The sequence below is a fragment of the Oncorhynchus kisutch genome, linkage group LG18 (genome assembly GCF_002021735.2).
Source record: "Oncorhynchus kisutch isolate 150728-3 linkage group LG18, Okis_V2, whole genome shotgun sequence".
NCBI classification, from domain to species: Eukaryota; Metazoa; Chordata; class Actinopteri; order Salmoniformes; family Salmonidae; genus Oncorhynchus; species Oncorhynchus kisutch.
In genome coordinates, this window is record NC_034191.2 from 73,046,869 (window position 1) to 73,069,625 (window position 22,757).

General features: G+C 41.5%; 1 protein-coding gene across 2 annotated transcripts in view; it reads left to right on the forward strand.

Moving 5' to 3' along the window:
- The window catches only part of LOC109909635 (sodium channel protein type 4 subunit alpha), a 207,742-nt gene that overhangs the window by 176,063 nt on the left and 8,922 nt on the right, over positions 1-22,757 (forward strand). For both annotated transcript variants that reach the window (XM_031796748.1, XM_031796749.1), the window contains exons 19-26: positions 214-337; positions 4,625-4,779; positions 9,003-9,176; positions 11,621-11,743; positions 19,499-19,771; positions 21,763-21,816; positions 22,048-22,185; positions 22,284-22,388. In XM_031796748.1, coding sequence (XP_031652608.1) covers positions 214-337; positions 4,625-4,779; positions 9,003-9,176; positions 11,621-11,743; positions 19,499-19,771; positions 21,763-21,816; positions 22,048-22,185; positions 22,284-22,388 — 1,146 coding nt within the window. The remainder of the gene's footprint in view (positions 1-213; positions 338-4,624; positions 4,780-9,002; positions 9,177-11,620; positions 11,744-19,498; positions 19,772-21,762; positions 21,817-22,047; positions 22,186-22,283; positions 22,389-22,757) is intronic.

Genomic DNA, 22,757 nt, shown 5'->3' on the forward strand with positions numbered 1-22,757 from the left:
GTGAAAATCAAATATGTCCAGAGACAATCGTCATCATGACAGTAGTAGTTATTCATTATTTCCTTCTGAATGGTTTTCATAGATGGAGAAAAAGACGGAACAATTCTCTCTCCATACCTACCAGATCACCTTCTACTATATTACCAATATATCAATGGTAATATATAATATCTATTTTCATCTAACATGGCTCTGATTGGTTGTTTTCCTCAGGTAAAGGATGACATCAGCCTTTCAGAGGGCAGCACAGTGGATCTGAGGAAGCCAGGGGAGGAAGAGGATGAGTATTCGGAGATGGCCGAAGAGACCATGGATCCTGACAACTGCTTCCCTGATGGTAAGCTTATCCGTCCTTTATTTAATCAGGTGAGTCCCCCTTGAGATTCTATTGGTAAGGGGGCGTGGTTTCGTAATCCACTTATGACACCATGTGGCAATAAGGAGAGGACACCATTATGTTTTCGTTAGAACATCTTTGCTAAAATGAAACTGGTAGAGAGCATTATGGGTACTGTAGTAATTCATGCTAAAGTACATCATGCCAGTATGTACAGTAGCAGAGATACTAATCTCTTTTTCAAGGGAGCTTTGGCGCAAGAGGTATAAGCATATACAGTCATGCAGCTTAATATACTGTGTACATGCACTAATAATACAGTATACTGCAATGGTACATAAGTAAAAGACAGGTAAAGACAGGTAAAAGACAGGTAAAGACAGGTAAAAGACAGGTAAGCACATTTAAGGAATATTATTTAATGTAATATTATCAGCAGCATTATTTTCTACTTTTTGGGAAAAAATAAGATTTAGACCTGAGGTTAATCCGTATACTGTATGTGGAAATGGAAACAGAACAGAAACATGTCAAACACGTCAATGAATGTGTTTCCATCATACTTCAAATGTGTATATTAATATGTCATAATAACTTAGCAGTCCAAACTAAACATTTGTATATTTTTAACAGTTTATGTTAGTATAGGGTTTGACTCACTCTCTCTGTGAGCCCGAATCTAAACATTTATTTGGGACTATCCAAAATGGTTGGTTTTTGCTTCAAGTGGAGGCCATTTGATATAAAACATTAAACAACCAAGTGACATTTCAAAGGGTAATGGCGCATTAAATTGAATGTCCTGTGTCAGCAGAGATTTGAAAAGGCGTGTCAGGCACAAAATGGACTCTAGTTAATTTGATGATGACTGACTCCCTGAATTCAATTTGGTCCCAACTAATCAACCCCCTCAGACCGTCTGAGGTAACCTAGTAGGCTGGACCAATCACGTGATGCCTCCGAGACAATCGTGGTAATTCTCTGTACACTGAAACAGTCGGCATTGGCTGAGTGTACATTGAAATGGTCAGCATCGTTGTAGGTTGTTCTAAAAAGCTTTCGACATGTTTATTTTATAGCGATAACATCATTACTAAAGGTCTGGTAATTGTTGAAAAGTACAGTATTTTTAATCTAGATTTGAGGATCACGCTCTTTCATTACACGTACACTGTGGTTGTGAAGTACTTTAATTCTAAGTGTTTCTGGGTTCAATGAACAAGAGGTGTTTCCTGAATGCTGACACTGATAGGTATTCATTGAATAGAGTGTGAATTGTGTATGAGGTATCATATTACTATGTGTACGTGTTCCTTCGATTACACAGGAAGTCTAAGTATCCGTAGAAAAACAACCAGAGCACCATCACTACTTTAATAACGTGGACTACAGTAGAGGCTGAAACCCTCTATTCCTTTCAGACTACTACCTCAGAATGCTAGTGAACTCAAAGGTGTGGGTGGTGGATAGTTCTAATCAGAGGACTCTATTAAGGTTACGTCATAATATCCTAAATGCAAACCTAATGGTTTGATTACCACACCATGGAAACCCATTTGTGTTCCTTGGACGTGACCGGGACTCTGATCCCACCAGTACCGCAGGCTCTTAGTGACACTGATTTATTATCAATCATATGATACTCACGGTAGACTTAGCCACGGCCTGTTTGTTAGGTGTGGTGCCAACACAAAAGCATGTGCACCCTGGAAAGCCCAAAAGGGCATTTATAAACCGGGTGGTTCCAGCCCTGAATGCTGATTGGCTGAAAGCCGTGGTATATCAGACCACCCGTATACCACAGGTATGACCCAACATTTATTTGTACTGCTCTATTTACATTGGTAACCAGTTTATAATAGCAATAAGGAACCTCTGGGATTTGTGGTATATTGGCCATATACCACACCTCCTCAGGCCTTATTGCTTAAATATAGTATAGTTAAGCCCAACACAAGCATGTAGTAAGTTGTGATTGTCTATCTACACCTTCAACACTAAGAAGACTACATGTTCCTGTGCTTCCCCAAAATGGGAATGGGATGAAGCAGAAGTACTGTCACTGGAGAGTAGATGAAGAGGTGTTACATGGCCACATTTCACACATTTCTGGGTTGCGTAAGAAAGACAAAATGTTGGTGTTCCGCCATAAAATAAATGAAAACAGATCAATCCCGGAGCTACGTACTGGGACGTTACAGCTGCCTATCAATTCCTCTGTCTCTAGCCTAGCGTGGGGCTTTTCACCGGACAGGAATAGCACAGCAGAATAAAGTCAAATGGTGATAATTGTTGTTGCTGTTGTTACTGGATTTAACCATTCAACAAACGTTGGTTAAAGCGAAAAGAGACTGACACCTAGGCTACATGGCTGTTTCCTCCCTGTTGAAAGAAACATGGAGTAGTTTAGGTTCAGGTTCAGCAGGGTCGTTTCACAGCTAGAGGAGGTAGCGCTAGCATTGTAGTTTGGCTGGGGGCAGGCACTTTATATACATGAGGACCATTGTTTACATTTGAGGCATGCGCTTGGGGCAAGCTCATGTCACATTGGTTTTGTCTCCATGTCTCCGTGCCATGACTAATGGTTTTTCATACAAAATGGCCGCCAACCTAACAAACCACAACTCTCTGGACTTTTCTAACGATAGCTCGAGGGACTAAATCATTAGAGGGACGTTACTAGGGCTGGAAATTTCCAGGGGGCTCACAATGAAATATCACAATACTTAGGTGCCGATACAATATATATTGCGATTCTCAAAATTCTTTCAATTAAAATGATTCTTTATGCATTGCAAGCCGATACTGCGATATTGCTCACTATATGTCTGCTGCAGAGAGACGAGAGAGCATGAGAAAATGTATTTGATCAATCATGGAAATGAAAGTGCTGAAAACATGTTGGCTCACTATTTAAAAAGAAGAAGGAGAACAAGCTATAGGATGAAAAATACCAGCATTTTGGCGCAGGTAAAACTGACTAGTGCTAGCGAATGCTGCCTAGCAAAATAAAACAAACCTATATCTTCCAAAATAAGTAACTGTATCGATTTCCAGACCATCAATAGACTTTACAGTAACTGAGCTAAACAGACAAACTGTAAGAAGAAGGCCTGTCTTCACCCTGCGTTAAGTTTCTATCCAGCTCCCTCAAGCTGACGTGTACTCAAACATGCGCAATTCATGGCGTTTTACACTCAGAGAAGAGATAGCAGCATTTCAACACAGGATATTTGCATTATTTGTACTCTCAAAGAACAAAAAACAAAAGAAAACATCCCTTAGGAAATGCCTCTACTCCGAGGTCTGACCGTATATCGACCGGATGATAACTGTAAATGCCTTGTCAAAGTCAATAAAACCTCTTGATTTCTTGTTGATGGCCATTAATTGCTTGGCAGATGTCAGTGCCAGGGCGCTAAAACGTCCACGGTTTCCAAGAAAGAGCCTGGGATCATCGTTAGAAATTGAGTTGCAAGTGGTCCGTTACCATAATCCCATCATTATTAAGTTTACAGGCAATAAATTCATTTGGACGGGGGGCTCAGATGACGGTTATGGAGGAGCTGGGTCGACTCTGCGGCCATTACGGGTTGACGGCTCAAATGCGATTTCATAGCAGCCAGCCTCAGCCATTGTTCTGGCTGGAAAGCTTTTAAAGAGTAATTGATACCAGGGAATATGTTGCTCCAAAACCATAGTCGAGATTAGCAAAGACACTCGGTCCTTATCCTCCTGGCTAGGCTGGAGAGCTAGTATAAAGTCATTTTTAAATTGAATTAGGCAAGTCAGTTAGGAACAAATTCTTATTTTCAATGACAGCCTAGGAACAGTGGGTTAACTGCCTTGTTCAGGGTCAGAACGATAGATCTTTACCTTGTCAGCTCAGGGATTCAATCTTGCAACCTTTCGGTTACTAGTCCAACGCTCTAACCACTAGGCTAAGGTGTGCTAGCTAGCTAGCACTCACATGGGCTATGATCTCTGTAAATTCACTACTTCCTGTCATTACTTCCTGTTTCATGTGTATTAAGATGAGTTCGCAGAAATACTAATTGAATCATTAAATGAATGGGTAAAATGTTGGCCTTGGATACATATTGGAAAAAAGAGACATTGACATTACAGTACACTTGTCAAATACTTCCATTCTCTCTCTCTCTCTTTAAAACATTGATGAGTCAATAGATTAGCCATTTGCACACATACAATGTAGTAGTCATTCTCTTTTTCTGTCTCTCTTTATCCCTCTATCTCTCTCTTTCTTTTTCCCTCTCTCTCCCCCAGTATGCGTACGCCACTTCCAGTGCTGTGACATCCAAACCACGGAGGGTCTGGGCCAGGCATGGTGGCGGTTGAGGAAGACCTGCTTTCAGATCGTGGAGCACAGCTGGTTCGAGTCCTTCATAATTTTTATGATCCTGCTGAGCAGCGGCGCTCTGGTAAGCAGCGTGCATGCTGGGTAGGGGTGGCGGGGGTCGGGTCGAGCAGTCGGCCCTGCCTGCTGAATGGTCAATATGTCAGGCCAGGCCACCCAGTGTGGGGTGAGACTGGGGGGGAAACAGGGGATGACAGAGATATCCAACAAGGACAGTTCCAAAGGGGTTCTTCCGTTGTCAACATAGGAGAACCCTTTTGGTTCCAGGTAGAACCATTTTTAGTTCCATATAGAACCCTCTGTAGAAAGGAACCTGGAACCAAAAGGGTTCTACCTGGAACCAAAAGGGTCCTTCAAAGGGTTCGCCAATGGGGACTGCCAAAGAACCCTTTTTGGTTCTAGATGGCACCTTTTTCTTCTTCTAAGAGTGTAATATGCTGTAAGTAGAGGCTTCAGGCTGTGTGTGATGCTTAGGAATAATCTCTCTGATCATACAAGTTGTTTGTTACCGCATCTCTTTTTTTATTGCTCTTTATCTCCACAGTTAATGATTTACTCTAAGATCCAGGATATTTAATAAGATAATATTAAGATAATCTCATCAAATAGGTTAGCCAATAGACTGCTCAAAATCCCATATTTGATGTCGGGAGGATGCTAACATGGATGGCCGACTCTTGATCAGCTTTTGTGATGTGCTAACCTTGGCCTTAGGTTGTAATAACACTAACACTATGATGGGCGTTATTTCCGTGAGCCCTTGTACCGTATTTTCTAGACAGCACCCTACAAGCCCCCAAGGACTAACTCTAAGACCATGTGTTCCAGGATGCAGCTCACAAACAAGGTCAATCACTCTTTCACCTGCTATTACAATCTAACACCAAGGTTGGCAGGCATGAAGTGCCCAACATAGTAGAGCTAGCTGAGAATGTCAAGCAGGCGAAATTGAGATAAGACAAATTGTGATATATATAGTATAAACACATTGAAAACAGTGTCTATTGCAATAAATTGGGCACACAGAAACAAGGAATGATTGGTTGAGGTGCAGCTTTTCATTGCATCTGCCTGGGCCCTCTCACTCCTCATCGTCCTCAATTTCCTCCTCCACAGTGATGTAGTGCATGAACAGATATGCAGCTGAGAGGAGTCAGATCAATGATTAGTCAAGCCTTCTCCGCTCTCCTCCTAATTAGCAGTGGATTGGTCGGAGCGTGCCCAAACCTCAGCTGTGCTACCAGTGCCTGCCCCCCCCCCCCCCTTCTCCCTCCACCCCGCCCCGACCCCTAACCCATTTTCCATCCACCCCCCTACTCCTCAATCTCTGTCCAAGCAGATTGTTGTTTCTCCTGGGCCTTTCCCTGTCAGTGTGGGCCTTCTCCTGGGTATTGCCCGGTGATGGGTATGCAGGCTAAGCCTGCGTGGCGTTAATTTAGGGTGCATGGCGGCATACCTCGTGAGAGTAGAGCAAACGGTTTCCGATGGCGACGACGCGTCTAGCTAGAGAGTGCTCTTGTTGCTCAGCAAAAGTACTCCATTTTGTTTATTTTCCTGTGATAGCACTTTCCTTCTTTTGCAGAAAAGCATGCAGAGGCATATTCCATGTGTGCGGCATGTTAGTCATTATGATAAAGAATAGATACTGACACAGTGATGAATATTCCTGTTGCTTTACTGTGCAATGTGTGTGTATATGACGAAGGTATAGTTAATGACACAGCCTGTATCGCCTGCTTATTATGTTGAATCTATAAATATCATCACATTTTTGTTATGTTTTATTTTATTTATTTTATTTGACCTTTATTTAACCAGGTAGGCAAGTTGAGAACACCTTTATTTAACCAGGTAGGCAAGTTGAGAACACCTTTATTTAACCAGGTAGGCAAGTTGAGAACACCTTTATTTAACCAGGTAGGCAAGTTGAGAACACCTTTATTTAACCAGGTAGGCAAGTTGAGAACAAGTTCTCATTTACAATTGCGACCTGGCCAAGATAAAGCAAAGCAGTTCGACAGATAAAACGACACAGAGTTACACATGGAGTAAAAACAAACATACAGTCAATAATGCAGTATAAACAAGTCTATATACAATGTGAGCAAATGAGGTGAGAAGGGAGGTAAAGGCAAAAAAGGCCATGATGGCAAAGTAAATACAATATAGCAAGTAAAATACTGGAATGGTAGTTTTGCAATGGAAGAATGTGCAAAGTAGAAATAAAAAATAATGGGGTGCAAAGTTAATTAATTAAAATTAAATACAGTTGGGAAAGAGGTAGTTGTTTGGGCTAAATTATAGGTGGGCTATGTACAGGTGCAGTAATCTGTGAGCTGCTCTGACAGTTGGTGCTTAAAGCTAGTGAGGGAGATAAGTGTTTCCAGTTTCAGAGATTTTTGTAGTTCGTTCCAGTCATTGGCAGCAGAGAACTGGAAGGAGAGGCGGCCAAAGAAAGAATTGGTTTTGGGGGTGACTAGAGAGATATACCTGCTGTGGGTTAAGCCTGACGAGGACATTTGGGTTGAAACGTTAAACAACGGGAGCATTCATCAGTGTGTGAGTATCTATTATTTCCTGAGTTTATTTTTGTACCCAGCAGCTACAAGGCATTGGATGTGCGTACGGTACATTATACAATACTGGACATTTTACAACTCAATGTTCCTCATTCTAGAAATGTTGTCATCTGTAAAGACCCTTTGTTGTTCTTATTCAACTTTATTATCTGAGTAATAACTGTGATGCAATAGGCCTCAATCAATTATTATACACTGTTACATACTGTATAAATATATAATTTTTCCGGTTGTGAAATAAAATCACTTAAAGGGTTTCATATAAAAATAGCATGTGGACTTCCCTCATGGGTACATACTGTTACGAAACCAGAAACTAGCCTACTGGGTTTGCTGCACTCGTTATGTCTAGGGGTCTTAGGCCTAGCTACATGATCTGTAACCTGACTCATTATGTCTAGGGGTCTTAGGCCCAGCTACATGGTCTGTAACCTGACTCATTATGTCTAGGGGTCTTAGGCCTAGCTACATGGTCTGCAACCTGACTCATTATGTCTAGGGGTCTTAGGCCTAGTTACATGGTCTGTAACCTGACTCATTATGTCTCGGGGTCTTAGGCCTAGTTACATGGTCTGTAACCTGACTCATTATGTCTAGGGGTCTTAGGCCCAGCTACATGGTCTGTAACCTGACTCATTATGTCTAGGGGTCTTAGGCCCAGTTACATGGTCTGTAACCTGACTCGTTATGTCTAGGGGTCTTAGGCCCAGCTACATGGTCTATAACCTGACTCATTATATCTAGGGGTCTTAGGCCTAGCTACATGATCTGTAACCTGACTCATTATGTCTAGGGGTCTTAGGCGTAGCTACATGGTCTGTAACCTGACTCATTATGTCTAGGGGTCTTAGGCCTAGCTACACAGTCTGTAACCTAACTCATTATGTCTAGGGGTCTTAGGCCCAGCTACATGGTCTGTAACCTGACTCATTATGTCTAGGGGTCTTAGGCCCAGCTACATGGTCTGTAACCTGACTCGTTATGTCTAGGGGTCTTAGGCCTAGCTACATGATCTGTAACCTGACTCGTTATGTCTAGGGGTCTTAGGCCCAGCTACATGGTCTGTAACCTGATTTGATGTGTGCATAAATGTGAGACATAAGCATATGCGACCAGGTGTTCAGTGCTTATGCCCAGAAGACCTTATACCTCAGGTCCAGGGCCAGCTCAGTCTTGACTCCCATTGTCGGCCAGTCCAAGCAGATTATTATTTGTTCAGATGGTGATGTAAGTAAACATACAACAACAAAAAATACAAGGAGGCATGCCTAAACTAAAGACTCAATTGCCACCTAAACTAAGTCAGCAGCCTCACAGCCATGCCAGCTGGGACACTGACTGACAATCACCTTAATTGGCAGCACGTCTGTGCAAATAAAGGCTTGGCTCAGTATCTAAACCAGTTGCTGCTGCCACCTGGGGATGGAGTGTGGAAGTGTATCCTGGTAGTGTGTCTGTCCTAACACTAACCTTCCCCCACATCATAACAATACATACTGCCAGTTTCTAGTGATTAGAATAAGACACTGATACACACAGTCAGTATGTATGTCATTAAGATACTGCATTAATATTGCTATGGTAAGATTGATTGCCGAGTGATTACGAGACTAGGGACGTTCCATAGAATTACAGCATGAGACTAATTGCCTATTGACTATTTTAAAAGCCCTAATCATGGCTCGTCTCCCCATGTGTCTTTTCAAAGGCCTTTGAGGACATCTACATCGAACAGAGAAAAGTGGTCAAAGTGGTGCTGGAGTACGCCGACAAGATCTTCACCTACATTTTCATTCTGGAGATGCTCCTCAAGTGGATTGCATACGGATTCAAGAAGTACTTCACTAACTACTGGTGCTGGCTGGATTTCCTGATTGTGGATGTAAGTGCCATGTTTATTTCCAAACCCTCAGACATGATGTTGAGACGATGAGGTCATTTGCTAAAACGGCGGCCCACTCCACTTGATTGTGTTTTATAATCTGGTCAGACGCGATCAATCGATCTGTTTGTCGCATGCATTCTGAAAGCTCTGTGACTTGGACAATGTGGAATCCTGATTTGTCTTGTCTTACTCTGTCAATAATAGTATTCCAACACATTGAACATTATTGAGGCACTTCACTTTCTGGATGGCTGTCTGGATGGCTGTCTGGGTGGCTGTCTGGATGGCTGTCTGGATGGCTTGGCTGTCATGCCAGACAGTCATAGGGCCGGATTCAGAAAAGCCTAATCCCGAATTAATAAGGATGCTGAATGGAGAATATTGTCAGGGAATCTTAATCTGTATGTGGGAAAACTGCTCATAATGTACAGTATGTACAGGATTAGGCACATTTCTGGAATGCTCACCGACCTACTGCTGTTCTCAAAAACGCTTTGTCCAATCAGTGCAGCCCTGTAGCGAGTCTAGCAACCCCACAATCCCCTGGGTTCATACGTCACTTATTTATTACCACTTTATCCTCGGGGAGAAACATGAGAGCTGAGTTCACGTCAGTAGTTTGGACATATTGGTCTGTGGCAGAGAGTCTTTAGGCAGAGAGAGAGCCTTGAGCAATTAGTGTTTGCTCTCTGCACACAGACACACCGCACAAAGGGAGGGAGAGAGATGGCAGGGGGGAAGGAAGAGAAAGAGTGGTGGAGTGGGAGAGGGAGGAGGAGAGAAGAGAGAGAAAGAAAGAAAAAGAGGCCAGAGCTGACTAGATAGATGTAAACAGCATTTTCCCCCCAGGGAAATTGCTCCGGCATGGCTTCATGTGTTACCATTGCCATGAAAACTGCCAAGTCAATACATATTCCCCTTACACAGCTTGTTGGGACTATTTCTAATGATAGATGATACCTTTATGCATCTTTTTTTAGGATGTGCAGCAGATGTTGTTCTATGTAATCTGCCATATTGCCTGTGTTTCTTCAGCGCTTATACATTCCTTTTGTTCCTGTAAATTGTGAGACGAAGTGAATTGAAAAGATAACCAAACATGGAATTCAAAATGATCATGCCTTCATATTGTACACGGAAGTAATGGAAATGTGGCGGTGGATTCATACCACTGGTGGTGATGTGCAGTTTCCTCCTGAGTGATTCAGTATTCAAAATTCCTGATATAGATTTGGAGGGGAAATCACAATGTGTACGTGTGCTTGCTGAATCTTTTTTAAACCCCCTCACCGAAGTGTTATAATTCATACCGAAACAGTATGCGTAATGCCAAAAGGTCTCCAAGTGCTGAAGTACCAAACCCTTTTGGCAAGAAGATCACCAGTGGGTTTACTCCCTCTGTCCATCTCTGTGTGCTGCGCTGATCGTGTTCAACAAAAGTGTCGTGATGTATTAATTTTCTTACACCCCAAGGCATAAGAGCACAAAAAGCCCCTGCTCTTGAATCAGTGATTCATTTAAACAACATGACGAAGCACAGATGTCTGTGAACCTTGGAGAATCATGTCAGTCATTTATCTGATTGGTGTATGAGTCTCAGACAGTCCATGGAGGGCAGTTGAATATTAATTTGTGAGGGGCTAAAGGGAATTCAAAACCACCCACTTTACTACATTCAAGTTTGCTTGTGTAAAAACCTGTATGTATTGGATCAGTCTGTACTACATATTTAAAAGTAAGTAAGTCATTTGATTCACTGTTGGCAAGATATCAGTGATTGGACTGTTGACCAGTGCCGTCAATGAAGATTGGCACCCACGAGTCCTCATGGATCCTGTGAGCATTGTGGTGGCCCGGTTTGCCGGGATAAGGGGCGGCAGGGTAGCCTAGTGGTTAGAGCGTTGGGCTAGTAACCGGAAGGTTGCAAGTTCAAACCCCTGAGCTGACAAGGTACAAATCTGTCGTTCTGCCCCTGAACAGGCAGTTAAATCAATGTTCCTAGGCCATCATTGAAAATAAGAATTTGTTCCTAACTGACTTGCCTAAAGGTAAAATAAAGGTAAAATCAAATAAATTAAAATAAGGGTGAGGCCCAATCTGACCCCTAAACACCACCACTGGCCATAGACACCTAGAACTGTAGTTTCTGGTTGGCTTTTGATTGACCTCTCTTACACAGATCAAAGCAGAAGTTGTGTGACCATTCTATGTTCTGCTATGAAATAACCAAATTTTAACATTATATCCCCTTGAATATTAAAAGGACAACCTCGATGCTCCCACTCTGGGTTGACTTATAAATCCTTAACATAGTTGCTAACCGGAGGGACTTGCCAGAGCGGTCCAGTGTTCCTTTTCAGGTACTGTGTTGACATTTCTTTGAACAGGTTGTGGCAGCCCCCCTAACCATGTGGGTACTTGCCCTTTCTTCATCCTCCTAGGTGTCTTTGGTGAGCCTAGTGGCTAACACGCTTGGCTACTCGGACTTCGCTGCCATCAAATCACTTAGAACCCTCAGAGCTCTGAGGCCGCTAAGAGCACTGTCCCGATTTGAAGGCATGCGGGTAAGAGTCATCTCTCCGCTCTCTTTTCTAACTCATCAACTCCCTCACTCCTGATGTCTTCGAACCTTCTCATCTGTCACACTCTACCTCTGTTGCCACCCTTTCTTTTCCTTTCCAGAATTTTCACAGTTTCTTTTTAGAATACTCATATCTCTTCTTATGGTGTTATAATGGCATCAAATCCATGAATTGCTCATCTCTTAATTCTCCAGCTAACGCCACTAATCCCTAGCCAATCTTTCCCTTGGAGCCAAAAGTGGCAATATTACTACAAAGTGGCAATATTAGCATGAAGAGCTAATTATGTTTTCATAATTACCCTCAACTCTCCCCTTAGCATGACATGACTACATCATTATCCAGATTATCAATTTGATCAATTTGGATAAGCATTATTTCATATTAAGCTTTATTTTGTGGTCTTTTTTTTTTATACCTCAACCTTTCATAGTGAAATCATTATTAGGCCCCACATCTCCATTTAGGAATCATCAAAACAGGTAACATATACCAAATGTTTACACCATATTTAAGTTAGAACAGAAAATTGCCTATTGCCATCACATAATTTCCAAGTAAATCCTTGACAGATACGGTAGGGTCTGAAATTGACACCCTTGAGCAATAATGACTGTAAAAATAAATACTTCAAATACTGAGTATGCTCCAAAAAAATAGGGAAATTATATTATTTTATACTAATTCAATTGCTCAGAGAATGATTTTGTTTAATAACAATATATATATAAAAAATCTCAAAAGGTAGGGATCAAAATTGACACCCGTAACTATTCTTATGAATAAAGTCGTCAAAAGTTGAGTATTTGGTCCCGTATTCTCACCACGCAATGGCTACATGAAGTTTGTGACTCTACAAACGTGTGGGATGCATTTGCAGTTTGTTTTGTTTGTGTGTCAGATTTTGTACCCAATAGAAATCAAATCAAATTTGATTGGTCACATACATATGGTTAGCAGAGTGTAGCGAAATGTTTGTGCTTCTAAACTTAGGACCCTGTCTTTCAAAGATAATTCGTAAAAATCCAAATAACTTCACATATCTTCAATGTAAAGGGTTTAATCACTGTTTCCAATGCTCAATTAACCATAAACAATGAATAAACATGCACCTGTGGAATGGTCGTTAAGACACTAACAGCTCACAGACGGTAGGCAATTAAGGTCACAGTTATGAAAACTTAGGACACTAAAGAGGCCTTTCTACTGACTCTGGAAAAAAACAAAAGAAAGATGCCCAAGGGTCCCTGCTCATCTACGTGAACGTGCCTTAGGCATGCTGCAAGGAGGAATGAGGACTGCAGATGTGGCTAGGGCAATAAATTACAATGTCCGTACTGTGAGACGCCTAAGACAGCACTGCAGGGAGACAGGACGGACAGCTGATCATCCTCGCAGTGGCAGACCACATGTAACAGGATCGGTACATCCGAACACCACACCTGCGGGACACGTACAGGATGGCAACAACTCCCCGAGTTACACCAGGAACGCACAATCTCTCCATCAGTTTTCAAACTGTCCGCAATAGGCTGAGAGAGGCTGGACTGAGGACTTGTAGGCCTGTTGTAAGGCAGGTCCTCACCAGACATCACTGGCAACAGCGTTGCCTATGGGCACAAACCCACCGTCGCTGGACCAGACACGACTGGCAAAAGGTGCTCTCACTGACAAGTCCTGGTTTTGTCTCACCAGGGGTGATGGTCGGATTCGCATTTATAATAAGAATATATACATATAAATATATGGATGGGCAATGACAGAGTGGCATAGGCAAGATGCAATAGATGGTATGAAATACAGTATATACCAGTGGGGGTCAGTGCCGTTTAAGATGAGGGAGGACAATTTTCTTTCATGTTTCTGTTACAGCACATTGGATGACTCTCATTCATATTCCATTCACCTAGTTCAATGTAACAGCAATAGGTTTAAGCTACTACATGATACTCGAATTGTCCCTATACCCATCATGAGGTTGCTACAACCTAGCCTATGAATGAAAGTTTACAACATGGGTGCACACAGATCGAGAAACAAATTTGAGGTGACACACAGTGACATTCAATACCGCCTTGCACACTCTTGACTGCATCTATCTGATCTAGGGTGTAATCATTAGTACAACAGGTGCAAACAAGAGTTTCTATTGGACAAATTCAGGTATGTTTATCCCTGTTTTGTTCCATTTGCTTCTGTTTAAGAAACTTTTTTTTCAACAGAATCGGCAGAATGAATACACCCCTGATCACGCGTAAGCAGAGTTCACTCTCATAACAGCCACTTTGTATTCCTTCTCTTCTCTTCGCTTGTGGACTTCAATGCACAACACATAAGCTGTGTTTGACCAGACGGAAAAAAAATTGGCCATACCATGTCATAACCGGTACACACAGCCTACATCGTTGTCCCCATATTAGCTAAAGTATCGTCCTAGTCAACATAGCTAATAGAACTAATGCATTAGTAAACCTGCTACAATCATGCAGTAATGTTACAATGCATAACGTTAACAAACTCACTTGTGTACATCGTGCTGGTCCGTACAATTGGCCTTATTTTAGCGCCCAAAAACGTAATACCATATAATACCATAATATCAATACCATTGTAAAGCACAATTTCTCCCCTTTCCAAAAAAATCAATGACGAGACCTTCATGATGCCCATCTCTGCATGATTCAAGAAGGCAATGAGCTCCGTCGGGTCTTTTTAAAAATGGTGGGTGGGGAAGTGAAACCTATTGTGTGATAGTAAAAAGGAGAGATATGTCGTGTGGGGAAGCTGCGTTTTTCATTCGATCTGTCCAACTTATCACCTTAAAACCTCTAAAATGTAAATGTGTCATTACATACCTATTTGAAGAGTTGTGTCAAATTTGAAACAAGTTTTTAAGGCGGCGCTAAAGTTATCTTCAGAAGTGAACAGCGGCTTTTGAGAGTCACGATGGCTTGCAGTGATGAACCAAGAAATGACGAGGTATCCCCATTACCCTGTCCCTGTCCCTTTCTTGTTTTTAAATGGTGAGAGACGTGCTACACCTGGTGGAGAGAGGCTGTAAGACAGATAATTAGTTGCTTTATGCATGCTGTACCTTACGTCATGACACGTCACAATTTAACGTAGAGCGTCGGAGGGGTCCGTTTTTTAAAACGTTTTCTCCAGTACTATTGAGCCATTACCATGTCAATCAATGCTTGAATAGAAACACAGTTCACACCCAAGATTTTGATGTCAACACAGTTGCTATAGTCCCATTAGTTTTCAGCGCAGCCTCATTTGAATGTCGCGGTTGCGCAAATTTGTACAGAATGAGGTTAGTCACCGTTAGTCAGTTAGCAGTTACACCTGTGGGCCCTGGTGGCAATAAATTAATAAAACCAAGAGCTTACCTTGACTTGGAAGAATTCCAGTGTTGTGTTGGATAGTCATTGCCACCTAGATAAAATAGCTTCCCTTTGTTTGAGCCAGGTGTTTGAGTAACCAAACTAGCCAGCTGCATTTGCTAGCTAAGTAAATTAAACTGAAAGTGAAAAATAAATAAATGACAATCTCTCTCTCTCTCTTGCTTCTTCTAGCTGTGCACTGCAATGCTAGCTAGCTGTAGCTTATGCTTTCAGTACTAGATTCATTCTCTGATCCTTTGATTGGGTGGACGACATGTCAGTTCATGCTGCAAGAGCTCTGATAGGTTGGAGGTCATCCTCCGGAAGTTGTCATGATTACCGTGTACGCCTATGGAAGGGGGTGAGAACCAAGAACTTCCTAGGTTTTGTTTTTAAGTCAATATACGAAGAGGAGGACGGAAGCTAGCTGTCCTCCGGCTACACCATGGTGCTACCCTACAGAATGCTGTTGAGGCTACTGTAGATCTTCATTGGAAAACAGTATGTTTTAATCAATTATTTGGTGATGTGAGATTAATTTAGTATAGTTTTATCTAAAAAGGATATCTCAATGTTTAACCATTTGTATGAAATTCACTGAAGAGGATGGTCTTCCCCTTTCTCCTCTGAGGAGCCTCCACTGGTATATACATATGAGATGAGTAATGCAATATATGTAGACATTATTAAAGTGGCATTATTAAAGTGACTAGTGATCCATTTATTAAAGTGTCTGAAGGCCTTGAGATAGAAGCTGTTTTTCAGTCTCTCTGTCCTAGCTTTGATGCACCTGTACTGACCTCGCCTACTGGATGGTAGCTGGGTGAATCAAATCAAATCAGCCGGTAATGCAGCCCGACAGGGTGCTCTCAATTATGTATCTGTTAAAGTTTGTGAGGGTTTTAGGTGACAAGACCCATGTCTTCAGCCTCCTGAGGTTGAACAAGGGCTGTTGTTTTGTGTCATTTTGGAGTCACTTTTATTATACTTCTACATGAATACTTCTACATTAATGACGATGCTACCATGATTAAGGATAATCATGAATGAATCATGAATAATGATGAGTGAGAAAGTTACAGAGGGTCAAAGATGTGCTAACCTCTCACCATTACCAATAACAGAGGAGGCTAGCTGTCGTGAGCACAAAACAATCTGAAACACTACCAAAATTAACTGCAAATGCATCCAACATGTCACAAGATTTATGTAGTCATTAAGTGCTAGGATTATTGGAGCAAATACTAAACTTTTGATTACGTTTTTAATAAGAATCTTTAGGGGTGTCAATCATTTTGACCCCTTCTTTTTCTGAGAGAAAAAAAAGTATTACTAATTTAGACATTTTTTGGAGCATACAATATATCTCAGTTGTTTGAATGATTTATTTTATACAGTCATTATTGCCTGTCTTTATCAAGGGGTTCCCGTTAAAAAGCCCAGTTCTCACTAAATCAATGTTGTTACAGCATTATTACACAGGAATATGGACACAATTGTAAAGTGTTACCAGAAAATCTAATAAATATAGCAGTGTCATGCATGCACATACTTCATGTACAGTTGAAGTTGGAAGTTTACATACACTTAGGTTGGAGTCATTCAAATCAGTTTTTCAACCACTCCACAAATGTCTTTTTAACAAACTGTAGTTTTGGCAAGTCGGTTAGGACATCTACTTTGTGCATGACACAAGTCATTTTTTCAACAATTGTTTACAGACAGATTATTTCACTTATAATTCAATGTATCACAATTCCATTGGGTCAGAAGTGTATATACACTATGTTGACTGTGCCTTTAAACAGCTTGGAAAATTCCAGAAAATGATGTCATGGCTTTAGAAGCTTCTGATAGGCTAATTGACATCATTTGAGTCAATTGGAGGTGTACCTGTGGATGTATTTCAAGGCCTAACTTTAAACTCAGTGCCTCTTTGCTTGACATCATGGGAAAATCAAAAGAAATCAGCCAAGACCTCAGAAAACCAATTGTAGATCTCCCTGAGTCTGGTTCATCCTTGGGAGCAATTTCCAAACACCTGAAGGTACCACATTCATCTGTACAAACAATAGTACGCAAGTATAAACACCATGGGACCACACAGCCATCATACCGCTCAGGAAGGAGACACGTTCTGTCTCCTAGAGATGAACGTACTTTGGTGTGAAAAGTGTAAATCAATCCCACAACAACAAAGGACCTTGTTAAGATGCTGGAGGAAACCGGTAGAAATGTATATATATCCACAGTAAAACGAGTCCTATATTTACATAACCTGAAAGGCCGCTCAGCAAGGAAGAAGCCATTGCTCCAAAACCGCTATAAAAAAAGCCAGACTATGGTTTGCAACTGCACCTGGGGACAAAGATCGTACTTTTTGGAGAAATGTTCTCTGGTCTGATGAATCAAAAATGTTTGGCCATAATGACCATCATTATGTTTGGAGAAAAAAAGAGGGAGGCTTGCAAGCAGAAGAACACCAAGCACGGGGATGGCAGCATCATGTTGTGGGGGGGCTTTGCTACAGGAGGGACTGGTGCACTTCACAAAATAGATAGCATATTGAGGAAGGAAAATTATGTGGATATATTGAAGCAACATCTCAAGACATCAGTCAGGTAGTTAAAGTGCCTGCCTGTGGTCACAAATAGGTCTTCCTAATGGACAATGACTCCAAGCATACTTCCATAGTTGTGGCAAAATATCTTAAGGACAACAAAGTCAAGGTATTGGAGTGGCCATCACAAAGCCCTGACCTCAATCCTATAGATATTTGTGGGCAGAACTGAAAAGTGTGTGCGAGCAAGGAGGCCTACAAACCTGACTCAGTTACACCAGCTCTGTCAAGAGGAATGGGCCAGAATTCACCCAACTTATTGTGGGAATCTTGTGGAAGGCTACCCGAAACGTTTTTCCATGTTAAACTATTTAAAAGCAATGCTACCAAATACTAATTGAGTGTATGTAAACGTCTGACCCACTGGGAATGATAAATGATAAATAAATGATAAATAAAAATTTATGCTGAAACAATTCATTTTCTCTACTATTATTCTGACATTTCACATTCTTAAAATAAAGTGATGATCCTATCTGACCTAAAACAGGGAATTTTTACTAGGATTAAATGTCAGGAATTGTGAAAAACTGAGTTTAAATGTATTTGGCTAAGGTGTATGTAAACTTCAGACTTCAACTGTACATAATACGTATACTTAGTATGTAGCATTTCCATTATCTCATTCCCATCTTTCTATCCTTTCTCACATCTTTGCCTGCCTGTGATATTACTTTACAAGTTGTTTCTCACTTCTGGCAGTATTAATATAAATCTCATTGCTATTCCACTGTTTGTTTAAGTGGTTGCTTTTCTTATCACGTTCTCTTACATGCATTTCTGTGTACAGATATTCAGATGAATGTTTAGCCTGTAACATTTCCATAATCATTATTCATTCCCTCAAACACATCCTTAAACCCCCTCGAACAGTTCATGCACACTGAAGTTAAGATTTTGGGCTATTGTTCCCTCCTGTTGCACAGTGTTAGTTTAAGTCAACAGCTGTCAGCCTAGCTTGTAGCCCTTTAATATGTATATAATTTCCCCTGACATCCACTGGAATGAATTTGAATTCCTGCCCATGAAATTTGCATGCTGTCGGAAATGGGAGGGCTGATGTCCGCCGAGCTCGCTGCTCTCCTCCACTGTAAATTTGGCAAATGGGATAAGGCGTCACGATGCTTGAAAACGTCTGGGTCTACTCCTCAGTGGGAAACGCGAAGTGGAAGTGCAGCCCGGCTACAGTATACAGAGGAGTGAGTGAGCAGCAGATTTCTTTGTGACACCTTAAGGGATGTGCAGGGCTAAACCCCAATATCCACTCGTTCTATTAGAGCAGTGACACTCAGGAACTCCTAGCTCTGCACACTACCCTCCTGTTCCTCTAGTCTAGCACTTTAAGGTTCGTCTCAACCAGGAAAAATCTTACCAGGGTAGTTTTAAAAAGTTGCTGCTGCTTGTGATTGAATATGAGACAAACAAACATTCTCATTTTAATCTCATTTGCAAGTTTCACTAGTTTGCATGAATTTTGGAAATGTGATATTTTTAAGGTGGTGGGATTATTCTACAAAGTGTGTTTGAATAGTTTGATATGTATATATACTTTGTGTTTTGGGGGGGGGGGGGGGGGGGGGTTGGGCAAGCACTTAGAGTAAGTGAACCACAAGCATGTGCACACTGGTATGAGTTTCTCTGATTAAGTTACTGGCATCATGTATGGAGTGTGTCATGTGAAAGCAGAATGGGGCAGATGGACGCTTGACGTGTGTGTTTCGATGGCGACAGGTTGTGGTAAACGCCCTGATCGGCGCCATCCCGTCCATCATGAACGTACTGCTGGTGTGCCTGATCTTCTGGCTCATCTTCAGCATCATGGGGGTCAATCTGTTCGCCGGCAAGTACGGACGCTGCGTCAACCAGACGGGCTACATCCACAATGTGTCCATGGTCAACAACAAGACCGACTGCCGGGCCATGAACGACACGCAGTTCTACTGGACCAGAGTCAAGGTCAACTTCGACAACGTGGGTGCTGGTTACCTTGCCCTCTTACAAGTTGTGAGTTGGACCTTTTTTCCCCTTTCCTTTTAGTCACAGTTTGAGACGTTCTTTCCTCGCTCACACTTTTTTACGCTGCTCACCATGTCTGTCCAGAGATCCCCGAATCGATCAACAAGTCGCAAGCTTTTATTTGTAGCAGCGATGGAGGCCATTACAGAGAATGTTATGCATTTAGCAGCGATGGAGGCCATTACAGAGAATGTTATGCATTTAGCAGCGATGGAGGCCATTACAGAGAATGTTATGCATTTAGCAGCGATGGAGGCCATTACAGAGAATGTTATGCATTTAGCAGCGATGGAGGCCATTACAGAGAATGTTATGCATTTAGCAGCGATGGAGGCCATTACAGAGAATGTTATGCATTTAGCAGCGATGGAGGCCATTACAGAGAATGTTATGCATTTAGCAGCGATGGAGGCAGAGAATGTTATGCTTTTAGCAGCGATGGAGGCCATTACAGAGAATGTTATGCATTTATCAGTGATGGAGGCAGAGAATGTTATGCTTTTAGCAGTGATGGAGGCAGAGAATGTTATGCTTTTAGCAGAGATGGAGGCAGAGAATGTTGTGCTTTTAGCAGTGATGGAGGCCATTACAGAGAATGTTATGCATTTAGCAGTGATGGAGGCCATTACAGAGAATGTTGTGCATTTAGCAGCGATGGAGGCCATTACAGAGAATGTTGTGCATTTAGCAGCGATGGAGGCCATTACAGAGAATGTTATGCTTTTAGCAGCGATGGAGGCCATTACAGAGAATGTTGTGCATTTAGCAGCGATTGAGGCCATTACAGAGAATGTTGTTCTAAGCAAGTGCATGCACTTCCTTCTTCGCTTTAACTTAGTTGGTCTGGGTGCCTAGCAACAATTCACTTAGCTCCTTTCCATCACCTTCTTGTGATTTCCCTTCCTTCTAACTTCCCCCATTTGCATCTGGAAACAGTCTGGCCCTCAGTCATTCACAAAAGCCAATAATAACCCGTAACCAAGGCGAAAAGACCCACCACCGTGATTTCTCGCTGATAAGAACTCACTTGTGATGAAGTAGGGCACCCCGCTCACTCTCCTTCTTCCTCCGTCTAGAAAGACACTCCATGCGGTCAGGAGGAAGCACATATAAATCCTTTCCACTGCCATTCATAACATCTCAGCTCTAACATGGCACATGGCCAGTATTTATTTTGTAGAGACTGTATGTTTTTGTTTTTTGAAAGGGGTTCTTCTGTTTAATGGTTGATGACAAAACCATATCATAGGAAGGACAGATACCCACACTCTGTCATATAGAAATACAAGCATATATCGTTAGCATTTTAAACTAATGCTCCTATGTATGCCTTTATATAGTGATGATAGTGGCGCATGCTCATTGAAGTTGATGGTGGCACATGCTCATTGAAGTTGATAGTGGCACATGCTCATTGAAGTTGATAGTGGCACATGCTCATTGAAGTTGATAGTGGCACATGCTCATTGAAGTTGATAGTGGCACATGCTCATTGAAATTGATAGTGGCACATGCTCATTGAAGTTGATAGTGGCACATGCTCATTGAAGTTGATAGTGGCACATACTCATTGAAGTGGATAGTGGCACATGATCATTGAAGTTGATGGCGGCACATGTCATTGAAGTTGATGGTGGCACATTCTCATTGAAGTTGATAGTGGCACATGCTCATTGAAGTTGATAGTGGCACATGCTCATTGAAGTTGATAGTGGCACATGTTGTTGAAGTTGATAGTGGCACATGTCATTGAAGTTGATGGTGGCACATGTCATTGAAGTTTATGGTGGCACATGTCATTGAAGTTGATGGTGGCACATGTCATTGAAGTTGATAGTGGCACATGCTCATTGAAGTTGATGGTGGCACATGCTCATTGAAGTTGATGGTGGCACATGCTCATTGAAGTTGATAGTGGCACATGTCATTGAAGTTGATAGTTGCACATGCTCATTGACGTTCATGTCCTTTGTTACAAGGCTACATTCAAAGGCTGGATGGAGATCATGTATGCAGCAGTGGATTCTCGTGCTGTAAGTATTACACATCAATGTACTTGTTTTGTATAACATGATTTTAACATTTGAATATTCCATCATAAAGCCTATATAAGACTGTCTTAAAAATGACTTGAAATTGAAATGTGAAAATATTTGTTGTTGTCATAATCATGCCATAATCAACCAGAATAACAAAGTTTTCAACTGATAAAATGTAGCTGAACGGTGTATCCTCCTAACATGTTTTTTCTCTGGCTGCACTAGGTGGACGAACAGCCTATCAGAGAGGTCAACATGTACATGTACCTATACTTCGTCATTTTCATCATCTTTGGCTCCTTCTTCACCCTTAACCTCTTCATTGGTGTCATTATCGACAACTTCAACCAGCAGAAACGAAAGATAAGTATCAAAACCATCATGGCCAACAAATGCCATGAGCTTTTAAAAAATTGGGTTATTTTCACAGTGAAAATAACAGAAAAGGGATGTCTCTTTACTTAGGTGGGCAAGACATCTTCATGACAGAGGAACAGAAAAAGTACTACAATGCCATGAAGAAGCTAGGGTCTAAAAAGCCTCAGAAACCAATTCCAAGGCCATTGGTGAGCTGCAGCTAATTGAACCCTATTTTCTTGATCTAATTAAAGGGATAGTTCACTTTTTTGGAACTTTTAGCTTATTTTTGACATAACATGCCAGATAAGTTAAAAATAAGTTAAAACCCCCCAAAAAGGGAACTATTCCTTTTATTTTCTTTGCCCTATAGTGCATAAGCCTCTTGTGTTCCAATGACTGGTATTTCTGGATCTTATAGGGATAGTTGTAAATTAGTTGTAAATAACAACGTGTTCTCAACTAGCTTACCTGATAAAGGTGAAATAAAAATATGTACAAAAAAGTACTGGGTGAAGTATTGGGCAGGATAGTTAAAAAAAAAAATATATATAACAAAAGTTCAAACCTTAAAAAAG